Source organism: Garra rufa, chromosome 10 (assembly GCF_049309525.1).
Source record: "Garra rufa chromosome 10, GarRuf1.0, whole genome shotgun sequence".
NCBI classification, from domain to species: Eukaryota; Metazoa; Chordata; class Actinopteri; order Cypriniformes; family Cyprinidae; genus Garra; species Garra rufa.
Window position 1 is genome coordinate 17,186,981 of NC_133370.1, and position 19,261 is coordinate 17,206,241.

The window sequence follows — 19,261 nt, forward strand, 5'->3', positions numbered from 1 at the left end:
CATTACTTGATTTTAAAATAATTGAAGGAAACACACTATCTACGATCTATGATTATTAATTGAACATCAGTGTTGAACAACTGAAATTAAAGCAAGCATTGCTTAAAACGAAAAGTCACATTTTTCTTAAATTAGTGAAAATAAATAACTTGCACTATTGGAAACAAAATAAATAATTTTCAATGTTTTTCATATTAAAAGTAGAAAATAAGCAGTATCTCTAAATAAAATTACCCTTGTATATCCTGTAAATACTTTTTACTGTATAAATACTGTTTAAGCTCTCCATCGACATGTCGGCGGAATATCGGAACGGAGCGCTTGTGTTTTTTAAAGGGAAAGTAATTGAAATAATCTTCCTGGAAAAATTTTAACGATTATAGGTTCTGAATGTCGATTTCGATTATTTTTCGATTAATCTCCCAGCCCTACTCTCTCTCCATGAAGCCTATGACCACTGAGCTGGACAATAGTGGGACAATCACGGTCTCATTGTCCACTCCGGAGGATGACTGAAGAGATGAGCTTACTGCCTGTTACATAATAGGGTCGTAATTATCAGCCCATGCACTAATATTCAGGGTCAGCGCTTTCGTCCCACCGTCCTTCTAAATGAAGACACCATCTCAGAGCTCTGAATGCTTTCTATGGGCTTTAGACCTTAAAACAGTCACCTGTTGTCCTGCATAGAAAGACAAAACGCAGGGTGGAGTTGAGGACAAAAGCGGATCGGGGCATTGTGTTGGGAAGCGGATGAATTATGAAATTCTACAAAGTATGTGTGGCGGTTTATGAGCATTGAAAGATGTTCCAGGCGGGACAAAAGGACTTCAATTAGACGGATGTAATCCGAGGACGTTCGGTTGGACACGTAAAGAGGTCTGATGATACTTGCGTCAACATCGGTGGTTTCTATTCAGGCGATCGCAAATAAATAAATAGCGGACAAAGAGGTAAAACTGCAGGAAAAATAAAGAGAAATTTGAGGAGAAATGGAAAGAAAAGAACGGGAGAGGGGGACAGGAAAATGAGAGGGAATGGAGCTTCAGCACTGGGTGGTCTTTAGAGTGTGTGTGTCCTCTTGGAAATTCAACACTGACTAAACTCTGCCAGGTTGTATTTCTCTCCTCACACACACAAGTGAAGTCAGACTCTTTCTGTCTATATCGCTTTCTATTTCTACCCAGTTTTTTCTTCGTCACATCCTGCCCTAATTAATTTAATTTATGCAAATCTAAAAACAATTTGTGAATAAAGTTTCACTTCAGGGGACACTGGAGAAAAATAGAAATGGAAAAATGGGGAACTAGGAATTTATTCAGAAATGTGCATAATATTGTTTTACAAATTTTGGTACATTACACTATTTTCCACATGTTTATTTCCAACATTTCTCTAAAATTGTCCCATAATTGCATTAAAAAATGTTCAAGTCTAGAAATGTGACTGAGAAATTGATTAGAAATTATTAAGCATATTGGACAATTTGGCTGCTTCTCTGAAGAAGAAAAAAGAAAGTCTCTTTCGCACACACACACACACACACACACACACACACACACACATCCACCCACATACACACAAAGACCCACTTGCCGAAGACAGTGAAAGTGAAGTCAAGACCTGTGGGTTTGCGTGAGCTAATGGCTAACATATTTATGACACTTTTATGATGCTGGCTTATCTCTGAAGCCGCTGCTCAGGAGGATCAGCAGCAGCGGCTAATCCACCTTACACACACACACACACACACACACACACACACACATACACATTATCTCATGCGTTTCCAGGTTCATGTTAGAATATCAGGGACTTTTCATGACATTTATGTAGTTTACAGCCTTTTATGCAGTTCTTTGCTTGTCCTTGTCACTTCACATGTTTGTTATTTTACTCTTAACAGAATATACTGTATATAGCCTGTGAAATATTAAATAATACACACTGCTGCTCAAGACGTGTTTTTTAAATAAGTCTCTTATGCTTATCAAGGCTGAATTTATTTGATGAAAAATACAGAAAAAAGTAATATTGCAAAATGTCATTGCAATATAAAATAGTGTTTTTTATTCTAATATACTTTAAAATATAATGTATTCCTACAAATTACATTTTAAAATATATTCACTGAAACAATATTTCACAATATTACAGTTTTTCTGTATTTTTAATCAAATAAATGATTATTGATGAGCATAAGAAACGTCTTAAAAAACCATTCAAATCTTACGGATCCCAAATTTGAGCGGCAGTCTATATTTTTTATCAATATGTTGTCATTTAAATAAATGTTTTTCTTATATGATGTGTATACAGAATACCTCCACAAAATTCCCCACAAAGTTCTGTCTTTTCAAACACCGCTTTCACTCTTATCTGATGCCATGCCTGAATGAGCCGAGAAAGAAGTACAGCGCAAAACAGAACGAGAGAAAGAAAGACGATTATCATCTCTGCCCTCCAGCACGAACACACCAATTCCCTCATTGATCGGTTCCCGCCTTCTTCTGCTTATTAATTACATCTGCAGTGACTGATATACCTTGATCCACTGGCTGCATGCAAACATTCCTCATCGGCGCAGTGCGCGTGTGTGAGATGATGCCGTGATTGATGTGGCTCTAACCCCTGAGAAGCTCGTTTGTCAGCAAGGGGCCAAGCTGCGTCAAAGCTTACTGGCTTTAATCTCCATATATTCGCCTAGGTTTTATTTATCGCTCTTCTGTCTGTCTCCGCTTCTGCATACCCTTCCCTTGCCCTCTCTCGCTCTCTGATCCCCACCAACCTGTCAAAAGTTTCCTCAAACTTTTCTAAAGACAGTCCCAAGGTCTTACCGAAGTAAGGTATGGAGATACAGCTAGAGGCGAACATACACAAAGGACGCGTGTTAACCTTTATGTGCGAGAGCTACGCTCTGAGGTAAATTATTACGTGGCCATCTGCTATACAGAAGTGTGTGTGTGTTGCTGTGTTTTATACAGAGGGCTGTGTAAAGCTTTTGAGGGAAAGGCAGAAGGGGGCAAAGCAGTACAGACAACAACTCCAGGGTAGGTCTTTCTGAATCATATCAAGATCCCAGCCAGAGGTTCGGATCTGATAGACAGGAACTCCACCTACACACACACTCACGGCATTTCAGGAAGTTCTTTATGAAGGGCTGGCTCAGGCAGGTGACAAGAAAACACTCTTTTCTCCGCTCAGTCCGCTGTGGGGGTAGGGACAGTGCGGCAGCAGGGATGTGGAGGTGAAGTCTCTCTGAAATGCAGCTCATTGTCTTGTCTACTGTCCTCTGAGGGGAGCGGGCAGCTGAGAGAGGCAGGGGGCCAAACGTCTCACATTCCTAACAATTCCTGCATAGCAAACAAGGAGGAGCTGCCTTGCAATGTGTGTATATGCGAAAGCAAGATTCATCTGACAGATGCAAATTCACTCATTACTCACCGTCATGTCGCTAAAACATGTAGAGCTAGATATTCGCAAACATTATGTAGTAAAATGAGATATAGACCAAAATGTAAGCAATTTGAGCTAATAACTAGGGGAAAAAGCAACATTTTTCAGTGACTCTTCAAAAATCCTTGTAATACTAGCCATATGGACTACTTTTATTTAACTGTTGTTTCTAACACTTTATGCACTCTTAAAAATGTTGGGTGAAATATGGTCAAACCCAACGATTGGGTTATTTTGACCCAGCGGTTGGGTTAAATGTTTAAATGTTTAACCCAACCTTCTGGTTAGTCTTATTTAACTCAACTATTGATAAAAATTACTATTTTTCTAGCTTAAAATTAACTCAAAGTTGGGAATGTTAACATTTATTATTATGTTCAATAAATGAACATTTAATAATAAGCTGAATAAACAATAATTAAATAATAAACATTTTTAAACTGCTTTTCAATAAATTATCAGCTTTTGATTATTACTTATGCCTCTAGTAATTATGTGTCTGGTTTTGAATTTAGAACCTATTTGGGGTTCATTTTAAGCCAGACATTTAAACAATAGCTGAGTTAAATAAAACTACCCAGCATTTAACCCAGCACTTTTAGGTACTTGAATTTATTTTAAGTATTTACATGCAGTTATTTTAGTGTTATTCATATATTAATATAGTATTTATTATATAATAAATATAGTATTTTTATATTTTCAGTTTTCTTTCATTTTTATCAGTCATTTTTATTTTTTGCTTTTTAGTACTTTTTATTAATATTTTACTGTATTTATGTTTTATTTAAATAAACTACAACTACAAATATTTTTAGTCAACAAAAACAATGCCATTGGCATTGTACATCAACCCTGGTTAATGTTAATACTGTGGTACTTTAAAATATACTATGGTACTGAAATGGAAATGACATGATACAGGAAAAAAATACATTTCTTTGAGAGCATAGCATATCAAGATACTTCCAAAAATATTGTACTACTAAGATAAAAGCTCAAAAACCATGGTAGTATCATTTCACGTCCCAGTTCCAGAAATGTTCTCTCTCACTTTTATAATCTCACTGACTTTATTCAAGTTTCTCTCACTTTCTCTGTCTCTTGTTCTTTTTTCATTTCTTTTTTTCTTTCTCTGTTTGTGTCTTTTTCCACTACTCACTCGTGGTCATAATTGCCTCGCTCCAGAGGGCGCAGAATCATTGTCCCCTCATTGCAAAGCCAACATTTTTCCCCTCACTGCAAATGCTCTGGCCTGCAATTGCTTTTCTGGCACTCCATAAACTACCCCCTTCAGCCCTGTCTGTCTCTTTCAACACATCTCACAGGCAGGATTACTCTTACAATCATTAGCAAATAGCACTCGCTTCAAGCAGGCTTGGCAATGGGCTCTCTCTGGACCGCTATATTAAATTCTGCAGAAGGGGTCGGGCCGGTGCATTCGGCATGAACCCTGGCTAAGTAGTGCACTCTTGAAGAGCTGATGCTGCCGAGAATGGGTCGTGTCCCGTCCACTTGTTTTGTTCAGCGGCCAGACCGCAGAGACTGCAAAGGGCTACTCTCAACTGGGCCACAGCCAGTAGCGGCGGGATGTGCTTTGACAGCCATGGTGGAGACAAAAAGAAATTCTCCAAGACAAACACTTTAAGAAATTTGTGTTTTAAAATACGAACTACAGTTGTGGTGCTCAAGTCAACGCAAGTTTGAGTCCTAATAATGCTTAAGGTCTGTTTATAGCATCGGTTGTCCAGACAGCACCTATGCTGAAGTTGGTGAACATAGACAAATGAAGGGAAGGTCTGTACGGTGCTGGTTGTTGCCAGAAAGGGTCGTGGCCTCTGGGTAGAGATATAGTGAGAGGGAGAGAGATAGAGAATGAGAGGGAAAAAGAGAGATAGAAAAAGGCCCTTATTGATTCTAGGAGCTTTTGACATGCTAATGTTCTCGCTGTCGGCTTCAGTCCCCCACCTCCTCTTAGCCAAGGGCCTTCAAAGGGAGGCTGCCACACAAAGACAGGGAGAATGCACTGTGCTGCCCGCTGAATGGACGCTCTCGCTTAGCGAGCAATCTGTGCCTTAAAAAAAACTACAGAGAACAGCTCATGACATGGAGAACATTGCAGTGGAGAAACAGGCAGACTCTTTAAATCTCAAACGGAATGGATAAAATCTAACGGTTTGATTACATGCATCAAATCAGAGCCAAAGAAAGCAGTAACAACTTACAGTGAAAATAAGCAACATTAAGACTAGAATTTTTTTTTCCCCCTTCTCGAGTGAGCCAAAATTCGACACTGCGTAAGAATTCCTCAGACATACTGAATGCACATGCAAAGGGTTATGGGTTGTGGTTACTGTGAGTGTGCGGCCACAAGCTCAGAGGTGTGTGTGGACGAGGTGGTGAGCGAGCACGAAGCATTTCTGGGTTCTCGGATTAATGTCCAGGAGAGGATATTAAAGGGTAAATGTGTCAACATCACGACAACGATGAGTGAATTACACTTCACAGCACTACTACTGCTTTGCTTTAGTCACGTGTGTTAGTTTTTGAAGGTTGAGGAGTGCAAATCTAAAAAAATAAGAGAAATGCATGTGTGGTTAGATTGCAAAGTCTGTGTGTGAGCACACACACAAATACACTGGGAGTCTGTTGAGAGTAACACACTCAGCTTATTTAAGTAAGCCACATGTGTTAGAGGAGGCCCACAACATTGTAATCCTGTTAAAGGTCATTCACGAGCCAAGAGGAGTGTGCGTGTGTGTGTGCTAATTATAAAATGTATGAGTTTGGTTCCTTACTAGCTGATCGGTTGAAATGTTTTGGTGTAATAAAAACCTCGAGTGGGTGTTATGTTGTATAAATGAAAAGTCGATTTATCTGCATGGAAAAAAAGAAACTCAGATTACACTCTTCTTTCTAGTGAACACTCAGAAAAATACACTATTTTTATCTCGTTTTACCTGGCGGAACAATAGTATTATTACTGTACAATGTTGAGAAAGCCATCTGAAACTTTAGCTTGCCGAGCTGCAAGTTACTCGTCATTTAAAAGAGATCAAGCTACGCTTATAGAGAGAAAGAGACAGAAAGTAGCTGCACTGAAGCTATTAAAGAAAGAAATATTCTTACATGTTTAAAATTATATTATATTTGTGACCCAGGACCACAAAACCAGTCATAAGGGTCAATTTATACATTATCTGAAAGCTTTCCACTGATGTATGATTTGTTAAGACAGGACAATATTTGGCTACAAGATACAACTATTTGAAATATGGAAGCTGAGGGTGCAAAAAAAATCTAAATATTGAGAAAATCGCCTTTATCGTTGTCCAAATGAAGTTCTTAGAAATGCATATTACTAATCAAAATTTATTTTTTGATATATTTAGGGTATATTTACAAAATATATTCATGGAACACAATACAATACAAATACAAATATACCTGTGCTACCTAAGACTAGTTTTGTGGTCCAGGGTCACATTTTTTAAGTAAAGGGCTTTAAGTTTAATTGTTAAATCTATGTAAAATAATAATAATAAAATAAAATAATTATTCATTTATGATTTATGAAATCAATAAAGCTATATACAAATAATCATAGATGAATTCAATGACAAACAGCATTATTTTGCTACAAAACAAGTAAATTGCCATGAAGGGACTTTTCAAATGAATTAATGAACCTTTTTGTTTGTGTGTTTGAGAATTTATGAGAATTAGTGACCAGCTAAGACCAGTAATGTAGCATTTTGTCAAGCTAAACTACTACTTTTTGAAAAAGTTACTGAAAGCTTAAAAAAGCTACACTCTTTTGAAATACGTTGAGTATTGTCAAGCTAAAAATGTAGCTTAGCTACTTTTGCGGCTTTTTTCTCCTCAAGGAAACTGAATTATTGTGTCATTTCACTGTTACATTTTAGGGACAAAAAACTTCTAAGCAACAACATGTTGAGCATTTCAGTGCTTCTATATAAGGCCCCCATTCCTATGTTTCGAAATTCCTTGGTGAGATTTACGTCTACAGAAGTGCTTCAGCAAATGCTCTTCATCTTCGCCTCCCACCCTTCCATGTCTTTCTCTCAGCGCTAACAAAGACATAAAGTCAAAACTAATTGCATTCAGTGACAAACCGAGTGGCTTTTTCCACAGCAGCTGGTCTGAGAGAGACCAATCCACTCTAACGAAAACCCCAGGAATGGAATAAACCCTCAAGTCTAATGGCGGGCATTAGATTCAGCCATGCTTCAACCCCTCCAAATAATTACCACTATTAATGTGCATTGTGAAGTCGCCGCTCTGACCCCTCCGGGCTAATCACTAGTTGTTGCCTTGCATTGTGGAAACAGGTCTGCCGACCCCCGAAATAATCCCATTACTAAGTCTGTCCTTTCTCCAGCTCCCGTTCTCGTAGACACGCTCTCAGCTAATTGACATCTGTTAAATGACGTTCAATCTAGAAGTGCCGAGAGAGAGTTTTGCGAAGAGCACTTCAGTCAGGAATCCCTGAGTATGCATGTTTGCGCAATGAAGAGTTCAAAAAGTGCTTTTGTGCGCATCTATGAATAACATTTCTTTCATTCGCATTCGCATATTTACCTAAGTGAGAAAACACCAAGTCACTTCAGTTCCTGTCATTCAGAGGGCAGAGAAAAGGTTTGTCGTTCAGTTCGAGTTGCTAGCAAGAAGATTAATTTGTGACATCAATCATCATGAATCAAACCATTCATATTAGGCCTTCATAAACACTTCATTAGTAGAAAAGAACAACTGCATTCATGGGCTCCATCTGGTGCATTTGTACAGAGAAAATTTTGGCAGCGTCCAAATCAAACCCAAAGACAAAGACGCGCAGCAGTAGCAATGACTGTAAAGTTAACCGTGCCCCTCATGCATAAAACAGGTCAGCAGCTTCAACGACTCTTTCAGAAGAAAATGATGGCTCGGGCTTTCCTGCCTCCGACACAGGCTCAGGCCGACCTATGACCTTTTCTGGATGGAAGCCAACTTAAGGGCTTCATGTATGGAGCGGGAAAAGAAAAGAACCAGGCATTAAACTGACGGGGAGGATCGCCTAAAGTAGCTGGGTTGGGCGCTCATGTCCACCGTTGATGGACATCTTGTCAAATGAACACAAACCCTTTGGCATAAAGCATGTGTGGAGAGCAGCGACTAAATGGATGCTGGGTTAATCAGGGAGAATGGGAGGACAGACCCTCAAGCAGTGAGTCAATAAGGCTCATCCACTCGAAAAGATAGTTACCCTGGTATGCGGACGCTGAGACAGCGATGTCCGCACCGCTGTACCGGTGACGCTAAAAGAGATCTGTGCTCAGCTCAGCTATTCTGATCTAACGGATCCAGACCGCCGGTAATGAATGTGTGCCAGACGGCGTAATTAAAATATAATTAAACACCAGAGAGATGAGACTAGCGCTATCAGAATTTCTCAAAAGGGAACTCGGGCTAGTTTGCATTAGCAAAAAAATGCTTAGCGTAGAGTTTCAACACACTTTCTTGGGAAATGCTGTGAATTTATCAAGGACACTGGATAGTTTCTACTTAATCTGGGTATTTCAGATATTTTGCCTTGCAAAGAAGTATGGTCTCATACTATGGTACTTTGATATATACCATGGTATTGATCAACTGACCCTGTACCACAAAACCAGTCTTAAGTAGCACGGGTATATTTGTAGTAATAGCCAACAATACATTGTATGGGTCAAAATATATGTATTTTTTTTGTAAAGATCATGTTCCATGAAGATATTTAGTAAATTTCTTATCGTAAATATATCAAAACCTATTTTTTGATTAGTAATATGTATTGCTAGGAACTTCATTTGGACAACTTTAAAAGTGATTTTCTCAATATTTTGATTTTTTTTTTTGCAAATTTTTTTTTGCACCCTCAGATTTCAGGTTTTCAAATTGTTGTATATCAGCCAAATATTGTCCTATCATAACAAACCATACATCAATGGAAAACGTATTTATTCAGCTTTCAGATGATATATATTATTCTCAATTTCAAAAAATTGACCCTAATGACTGGTTTTGTGGTCCAGGGTCACATTTAAACAAGTGGGGACATTTCTGGGGACGGAGCACAGACAATTTACAGTGTAAAACCAAGCACAATGGTATTACCATGCTCCATTTTCATTTGACGCATTTCTTCATTATAATCTGTAGGGCAAATAGCATTAGCATGGGCACAAGCAGTTTGGCTAGTTCACATTAGCATGTAGTTTCAGCAGTCTGTGACTACAATACTAGAAAATATCCAGAAATGTAAAAAAATGTACAAAGATGGTATCAGAATACCATGATATATGTTTACTATGGTGCTAAATGATAGTGTATTCAAACACCACTTGAATGCATAGTAAGAAGCAGGGACATTTCTGAGGACAGCTTTAGCGAAAAAAACAGCACCTGTTCACCCTACAAACATACCAGGTACTACAAAACATACCATGGTAATACCACATTTTTCTTCATAATCTGTACATTTGTCACCTCATCTCAGTCCTAAAATGTGACCCTGGACTACAAAACTACCCATAAGGGTCAGAAATTGAAATTGAGATTTTTGCATCATCTGAAAGCAGATTATTTAGCCATATTAAACCGAGATACAACTCTTTGAAAATCTGAGGGTGCAAAAAATTTAAATACTGAGAAAATCACTTTTGAAGTTCTTAGCAATGCATATTACTAATCAAAAATTAAGCTTTGATATATTTACGGTACAAAATTGACATATATCTTCATGGAACATGATCTTTACTTAATATCCGAATGATTTTTGGCATAAAAGAAAATATAGCTGTATGACTTATGACTGGTTTTGTGGTCCAGGGTCACAATTAAGCTTAAAATATGTTACAGAACTTACTATGATGTTACAAAGGTACAGCTATTGCATCAGAAGGTAATACTGTGGTACTCCGAATGCTGTATCAAATAACATTTGGAAGAATGGCAAAAAGGGCATTTGTCACCTCATCTATGACCTAAACTTTATTAGCATGGATGCTAACAGTCTGGTAGGAGGGGGACAGTCATCTCCATCTCTCACCCTTCCCACCAGTTCTGTCCTTCAGGCCGTTTTCCGCCCCCGGTGCATCCATCACAACATGACAACTGAAGGGCTGCGAGCTGTCAGGGGAGCTTCCGTATGGGAGCACCGGATGATGATAGACAGGAAGAGGTCAAGGAGAACAACACACACATGAGCAAGCAATTGCACACACACAGACAGAGAGAGAGCGACGCAGACAGACCGGAGCGTCTGAACTCTGAACGTCAGACTCGGCCGATTCAAAAGATTTGGATTTAATCACGCGAATCATATTATCCAAATTATTTCAAACGTATACAGCACGCTGCCATGATCACAGAGCGAAGAGGATGGACCCAACCTTCGCTCGCTCCAGCTGAAAGGACGAGCCGCATTGTCTTTGAGAGACAAGTTTGCTGGCTTTGCATTTCACGGACAAAATATGCAAATGACGTATTTGTTTGATATCAAAGGGCACCTCTCTCCATCTCTCTCTCTATCTCTCTTTCCTGGGACAGCTGACAGTCCATTCAAGGGACGATGGAGGGGCTCATAGGGGAGAACTGAGGAGGATCGTGACAGGAATCAACATATGTGCTTGCCATCAAAAGCAAAAAGGAAGTGATGAATATTCATAGGTGGGAGCATTTTGGCAGGCGGCGACTATTGTTTAACAAAGAAAAGAGCAAAAACGCTCACAGCTGAGGATGATGAGTCTCATACACCTGCTCATAATTATGACAGCAATGAGATACACATGCAAGCTTTTTCTAATTAGGCACACAAACAAGCGCATACAGGTGCTGAGGTGCAAAGTTTACACCGGGAAAAAAAAAAGCTGTACCTCAACAATAACACATGAGATCCAGATCAATACCTCTCCTCAAGTACGCCAATTTGCTTAATGTGTGATTAAAGCTAAAATGTACTTTTGCTCTGTAAAGTCGATACAAACTGCGCTCTCTGGAGAGTCTATCTCAGCTTACATACATAAATAATGTCTTGTCAAGCATCGTTTTCCTTCCAGTTACACAAGCCGCTGTCTGTTCTGATTCAAAGAGCAGTGTTTCATATTATCACACCTTCCCATCATGCTCTAGTTTTCAAACCCTTTATGCTTTCTAATTACTTAAATATGCGTGAGCTGTTTTACATTAGCACCCATTAAAAAATAATGTGGCAGCACCATGGTTGAATGATGTTTCAGATGGTAATTTGATATACATTATCGCATTTGTAGTGCAAGGTACATCAAACACACCATAGTATCACTTACCAAAAAGTATCATGGCACTGCCACTTGGTTTTTCATGTTCTCTGGACATTTTCATTTTTTTAGACATGATAATACTATGGCACGTGTAAAAGTCAAAAGAGCTGAAAACTCGCTTTAGCTGGTTGGATTTTTCTCCATGTCGTCATGCTGTTTCACTAAACTATATGTACGTCTACAGTGTAGTGAAACACTGAGAGTGGGCTGTCATTCTCCATTGCAGCCTAGCACCTCAGCGGGCTTTTACACGTCTCCAGCTTGCCGGACGCCTACTAACAAGCGGAGATTTCCTCTCTGTCCTCACCTCCTACTCAACACAGCAGATGAGCAGTGAGAAAACAACAAACTCTTATAAAGAAGAAAAGACACCAAATCCTCTGGCCAAGTCTCAGTTCCATTCACCAACCGAACGGCGGCTGTTTTGTGGCCTTCTCTCGCTCTTCAGTTCTTGGACCTGTCCGTCTAGGCTGCAGCTGTCAAAATTTTGACGTCTTAATAAATCTCGGCCATGACCCCCGTCTCTCGGGGAGGAGACGAGGATAAAGCCAGGGGTCACCCCTGACCCTGTCTAGTGTTTCTCCCCTCTCGCCCCCATCCCCGATCAGGACATCTCAACAATTGGGGAGAGGCTCCCATTGAGGCCTTCTGGGGTATGGGGGCTTGTATCCCTTATTTTCAATGGGCTTTTTCACAAATGTCCTCGGGACGCCCCATTGAGAAAGTTCTTGCCCTCTCCTACACCCTCACATTGAAGGTGAACCTCTGCATCCCTCCCCTGGCCTGGGCTGCACACATGGACTTATTAAACTGACAGTGACTCGCATCTGCATGCTGGGAGAGAAAGCCACCTTTTGAACCCGCTTCAATGAGGAAACAACTGCCTGTTGCCATGTGATGGCTTAATCAGCCATTGATGACAGGCTCAAGTTGAAATTAGATGGATATAAAGAAGATGGTCCAAGGATATATAAAGGATGTTTACTGAAATCTGGAATTTGGCTATTAAATACTGTATGTGATTTGTTTTTATTGGTCCTTATTTGCTTTTTGTTTTTTTGTTTTTTTTTTTTTGGGGGGGGGGGGGGGGTTTGTACATGTATTTTAAGCACCGAAGCTTAACAATAATGATTTTTTTTTTCTGCTGGCCAGTAGTTGTGACTAATACTTGCCCTGCCAACAATTTTTTTTTTTAGAAATATTAGAGAAATAGTTCACCCAAAAATTTAAATTTTGTCATCATTTACTCACCCTCATGTTGTTCCAAACCTGTATACTTTTCTTCCTTATGTTGAAAACAAAAGAAGATATTTTAAGAATTTTGAAGAGCCAAACAGTTGTTGGTTCCCATTGACTTCCATAGTAGGGAAAGAAATACTAAGTCAATTGGGCCCATCAACTGTTTGATTACCAGCATTCTTCAAAACATCTTCTTTTATGTTCAACATAAGAAAGAAACCCATACAGGTTTGGAACGACATTTTTAAATGAACTATCCCTTTGTACATCCAAGGTATTAAAATGGATGTGCAAGATCAATAAATATAAAATTGGTGATGCAGAAGAGCAACTAACTTAAAACTCTGGGCCAGCAGGCCATCTTCATAGCTCAGTCCTGTGCAAATAAGTACCAAAAATTTTACAATTTATCCTCTACATACCATCTTTTGGTACTTGAAGGGTTTTTAATTGATGTGTGAGTTGGGAAATGAAACCTGAAAACTTTTGCGGATGCCAAACAACAGAAATATTAAAAACGCCCTCTTCCAAATATCTCAGAGTAATGAAATCATTGTGAGCCCTGAAATGATTTAAGTAAAACGTTCCACCAAATGTCTGTGTGGAAACGCCGTTCCGCTCTTTGTAAATTACAGCCTCTTTCCTTCATTTCAACATATCTGAACGGCAAAAGAGAGCAGAGGGAGAGAGAAGGAAAGCTAAGGAGCGAGTAGGGAACCCGGCTGCTGCCAGCAAGCTCTGCTAATAAAAGAGTGGCCAAGAAAAACGGCCAGATCTCTGAGAATGGCCTTTCCCAGTGTACCCCGTTCAGCCACCCACACAAGCACATCCACTGAGAGAGATCGCCCGTGGTGAATGCCGGCTGCCCCCCTTGAGCCCGCAGAAGCCCTAAATTACAGCCCGTATTTGTCATGCAATTAGCCCGCTGAGATAGCGCTCATAAATAAAGGCCATTAGACTGACCAGTCAGCCGTTTATCACCCTGCTCAAGCGATGACCCTCTTCTGGACCAGACAGAAAAGAAAGAAAGGGCGTGCTCAAACTGTCTACATGTCCTCTGGCTCTTCCTTTTTGCCTGCACTGACCTCCGCATTACCCCAAACAGTATATCACGGCTTTTTCCGTGCCGTATGTCCTGACTGCGGACACTGGGAATCAAAGCCAGCATGGAGAAAGAGAAACGGCCCTCTGGTGACAGAAGCAATCTATCTGATCCTCTCCTTTTCTTCTTTTATCTCTTCTGCTCTTTCAGTGTTTTGCCAATCACGTCTATTCCCTTTAATGTGAACTGAAAACCATCGCACATGCTCTTGAGAGATACGAGAGCGAAAAGGGTATGAGAGCCTTGGCCCATGATCTAATTAAGCGGATTCTGCTCGTAAACCACACGGCTGTTGCTCCAACAAAATAATTAGCGCCAACGTTTCTCATGCACAAATCCACAGGGAGGTGTTTTGATATCAAACAGGGCGATTCATAATCATAACCAGACCTCTCGAATAGCAACACTCGCTTAATCCACAGTGATCCGCCGAGTACCCAGCTGTCTACATCTGAGTAAACTCTCACATCCCTGAGGGGGAAAAGGTTCATCCAGGTCAGCTTCTCTTATAATGATCTCATCTTAAATTATAGAATATATCACTGATGGGCGATCAGGGTATTTTTTTACCTTCCGTGTGGGAGGTGTGTAAATCTCGACTCAGAACAGAACCTGGTGAAACACTCAGTTGGAAAAAATGGAGCGAGGGAGTTATCTGAGCTCTTACCTTGGCATGTTCCTCCGTGTTCCTCATAGCCAGGGTTACACAAACAGTTTCCAATAGGCACCAGCCATTCTCCATCTGCTCCGCAGTACATTTTAGGTACCTCGCGTTCCTCCGAGTTGTCCACGCAGGATCCACGTACCTCCACTAGCGATGAGGTGTCTGCCCCGGTGGTAGTGTCTGGAAACTGGGCCAGGTTGCGAACAGTGAGGGGGCATTTCTTATAGAAGATCCGTACGGATACCAGAGCGATGCAGGCTCCCACATCCTGGAACGCCAGGTAGAAGCCCTTCCGTGTCAAAATTCCCACATCCCGCACTTCCGTGTTCAGCTTCATGATGCGGTCTCCTATGTCCACCTGCGTGAAGCTCTCGTCTGCCGCGATGGTGTCGATTTTAGTAAACTGGTTCTCTCGAATGTACCGCTCTTTGTCATTGTTGGACTCATAGTAGTACAGGTTAAAGGTCTCCTTGCAGGTTCCCATGACTCCTGGCAGGCTGTTGCAGTCACGCAGAGTGAATTTGATCTCGATGTAGACGCGCTGAGCTCCGCCACGGGGGATCCAGTCTGTTCGGAGCCAGTTGTTCTGGTTGGGTTCCATTACGTTGCATACCTGGTACGTCCTGATTGGCGTATTCTTCTCGTCCATGATGCTCACTTCTTCCCACTGTGAGAGAGATGGAGGGAAAGACAGAGAGGTAAGTAGGCCTATAGAAATTCTACTGGGGGAGACTTTTGTCACAGCAGGTGCACACAATTCCAGTCCCGGTGCTGGAGATGTTCCACAGACCAACAGCTGCAATGATGCAACGATTTCATTGATTACGATATGATAATGAGAATTTAATCACACATCTGCCAGATTCGGTGCACTTGTGTATGTGCTGATTTAAACATTAAAGGGACAGTTCACCCAAAAATGGGAAAAATGTCATCATTTACTCTCCTTAATGTCGCAACAAACCCTTATGACTGCCTTTCTTCTGCAAAACACAAAACATTTTGAAGAACATTTCAATTACATTTTTTAAATATCTTTTTGTGTTCCACAGAGGAAAAAAATGTCATACAGGTTTAGAAATGAGTAAATGATGACATTTTCATTTTTCAGAACAGCAAGTAATATTTAAGCCTTCTAATATTTCAAAATCGATTTTTGGAAAGTAGATGTGGCCTGTGTCAGTCTGTGAGTAGAAGGATGGGAAGGGGTTTTAGTTTAAAAACCTTAAAATTAAGACTAAAATGTGGATACATCAACACCATAGCACATATACCAAACAAATGCACTGCTCGGCAACATTTACAAGAACGCCCTGACTTCCTGGTCACCATTAATACCATATTAGGCCATTGTAATACTATGGGGCCTAGAGTTTGACGCTTCCTGCTGGTGAGAGTTTCAAATGCGGCGTTCGCAATGAAGCAGAGTTTTGAAAAGGCCTGTCACGATCTATGACGCTGTCTTTTCTTCTCGCTTTTTTACTCTTTGTAAGTCGTAAGTGTAGAAATCCCAGCTGTCACACCGATAAAGCTGTACATTTGGCCCGTTTGCGTGAGGGAGGGGGCTCTGTCGGGACCCTGTCAATCAAATGGGTCGATGAGATAAAGCAGCAGAGGTTGGGGGGGACCACATTTCCTCAAATGCCAAGTTCACCAGTAAACCTGAAACCAACCAAAGTGGTACGGAAAGAACAAAGGAGACTAATCGTGGCGTAATCAATGATAAATAACTTTGCACATGCTTGAGTATTTTTTTTTTAAATAACTACATAATTGAAAACACTTGCGTTAATGTAATATATTGATGTATGCAATTTCAGACAAGTATTTTTAAAAAATATTGGTTACAACATTCATCTTTTCACCTACTACATAATATAACATTAACATAATATAACACTAACAATAATAGTGACTAAATACAAGGTGCTCAAACTGCTTTAACATTTAATTGCTATAATTGCATAATAATTATAAGTATGAATATTAGTGCCGAGTGTGGTTGAAAAGTAAAACAAAACCTTTTTATATAAAACACATAATGTGTGTATAATTAACTTGAGGTAAAAAGTTGTAAATTACCTATATATAAATATTAATTAACACTAAAATTCTTAAACATCAACACATAGCCTTAAAACAGTATTTTCATCAGCCTATCCGTACTCATTTAATAAGCCAAAAAGACAAGCCTCATTGTTGTATATGCAAAGTACAGTACACCAAGCACAAGAAATTCGAATTTTAAGACGCCAACCCATAAATGATGTACAGAAAGGAACATTATAATTATGAAGCATAAAATTTCTAAATGAATTATCCTGAGCACAAGCACTTAAACTCAAGTCGTTTCTCAGTCTGTATGAAACATCAAATTAAAAGAACAAAGCCATTTCATCTGTCAGGATTTATAATTATAGATGTTTGTATAGGTCTCATTAGTCTTCTGTGCTTCATCTGTGCACTAATGCAGAAAATACTGATTGCATACAGTGTGATGCCTCTTAAGCCGTTTTCCATCTCTTTTTTTTGGCACAACATGAGGCCTTGGTTAGATCCTGTACCTATACAGTGTGGAACAGCAATTCTGCTCTCCTCAAAAAAAAGGTTCTTTCAATTCTCTAGTCTGCTTTTTCATGTGCAAATACAATTTCCAAGACAATAAACACCTTCAAGAGTTGCCGATAGAGATTTATCCACACAAATATAAAAGTAAAAGCAACATTGGCTGTTCTCTGTAGACTCACCCCTCCTTCCGTCGGACTCGCAACCCATTTCAATTCTCCTTGCACAGTTCTCGAGTCCAGCAGCGTCACTGCAGAAAGACAAAATGCCGTGAGTCACTGAAGATGGATCATCAACCTCCTTATGACTAGATCAAACTACCTCTTAATTCACAACTTGTTCCTGCTGATATGCTTTTGTTCCCAACTGCACAAAGTTATTATACTCTCCATTTCCCTGATGTACACTGATTTAGACTTATATGGCTATTTAGTGGATATGGTTAAATAATACAAACGAATATTTGGCCAAAATAGGTATTTTAGAAATTTTGATTGGAGCATGATTATGTATTGTTTTAATCAGTATTCCAATTTAGCTATTGTCCGAGGAAAACAGACCCTCTGAGAGAAGAAAATAATCAGTGGAATGAACGTGCAAAGAATATAAAAAAGGCTCATGTTCACAAGTGTATTTTTTAGTATTTTAGTAAAATGAGAAGACGCAATTAATGCATATATATATATATATATATATATATATATATATATATATATATATATATATATATATATAAAATAAAGATTTAATATCATAACAAAGCCCTAATATATTTATTTAAATTGCAAGCGTGCGGTGTAATGCGACATTTACGAAACCAAAAGTCTATATTAGGCTATAGGCTACTACAATTATTCTATGATCTGCGCGTCTCCGAATTTCGTACATCTCGCTTCTGAAAACACTCCAAGGAAATAAGTCGTCAACTACTCATATTTTCCTTTCTGGTCATCCATGCACATTTCATGAAATATGAATCAATAAATAAAGATATGTGCAAAAAAAAATAGGTTCCAACAAAACGGTCGAACCAGAGTGTTTACTCCCAATAGTGTCCGAGTTTAACTTCGTTTGATGAAAAAAACGGCTCAGTCTTCCATTAGATCTGCGGATTTGGGAACCACAGACACTTGGAGATCCCCAAAGGGACTTTCGGAGAAAAATGTTATAATTCCTTTTCGCTGAAGGGATAAAGTCTCAAAATAAAAACAAAAACAAGACAAAAACAAATGGCAGTCATACACCGTGCCACTCTATACCGTCCCGTGTCGTAACCCAAACAACAACAACAAAAAAATAACTCTTGGAGAGATTTTCCTTTGGTTTGGTAAATCCTTACCTTCATTGGGAGGGTAGACCCGTGCGGTTAACGCTAAAGTCGGTATCCAGATTATTAGCGCAAAAGTCGCTGTGAACACAAGCGCAGCCATTGGTGTCATTTCGTGTGCGTCTCCTCCGCTCCGCGCACGGACCGAAGTTGCGTCTGTCCCGGTGGAATTAGCGTTTGAGAGTGATGCACAGAGCGCGGCTGAACACTGCCGAGGGGCGGATCTTTACTGCCTGACGTGCCTGTCACAGCGAGACACCAAAAGTCAACAGTCTGTCCATTCGGGTAAATAGCCAGCCCATTTTTCAGGTATATGGTAAATGAAGAATTGTATAGCTACGTATAAAAAGTCTTTCTTCTTTCAGTCTTTGGCGTAACATAAAGACACACGCTTGCGTGTGTGTGAGATAATGCAGAGTGCGCGTCTGAAAGAGAAAGAGAGAGCTGTTGTAAAAATGCTACTTGGACATACAGACCATAGTCCATAAGATATTGGAAATACCCTGATCATTATTTTTATAGCTGTATACGTCATACATAAGTCTGTATGGAGCGTGCAAGCCATT

The 19,261-nt window shown here is 39.7% G+C and overlaps 1 protein-coding gene across 4 annotated transcripts in view; it reads right to left on the reverse strand.

Annotated features, from left to right (window-relative positions):
* The window catches only part of epha4a (eph receptor A4a), a 39,967-nt gene extending 20,925 nt beyond the window's left edge, over positions 1-19,042 (reverse strand). For 2 of the 4 annotated variants that reach the window (XM_073849592.1, XM_073849590.1), the window contains exons 1-3: positions 18,708-19,040; positions 17,551-17,618; positions 14,807-15,470 (exon numbers count right to left, since the gene is read on the reverse strand). In XM_073849592.1, the coding sequence (XP_073705693.1) occupies positions 14,807-15,470; positions 17,551-17,618; positions 18,708-18,807 (832 nt within the window). In that variant the 5' untranslated portion in view covers positions 18,808-19,040. Of the gene's footprint in view, positions 1-14,806; positions 15,471-17,550; positions 17,619-18,707 lie in introns of all 4 variants that reach the window. The other 2 variants (XM_073849589.1, XM_073849591.1) reach the window with 2 other exon arrangements.
* Between the last annotated feature and the right edge of the window lie 219 nt (positions 19,043-19,261).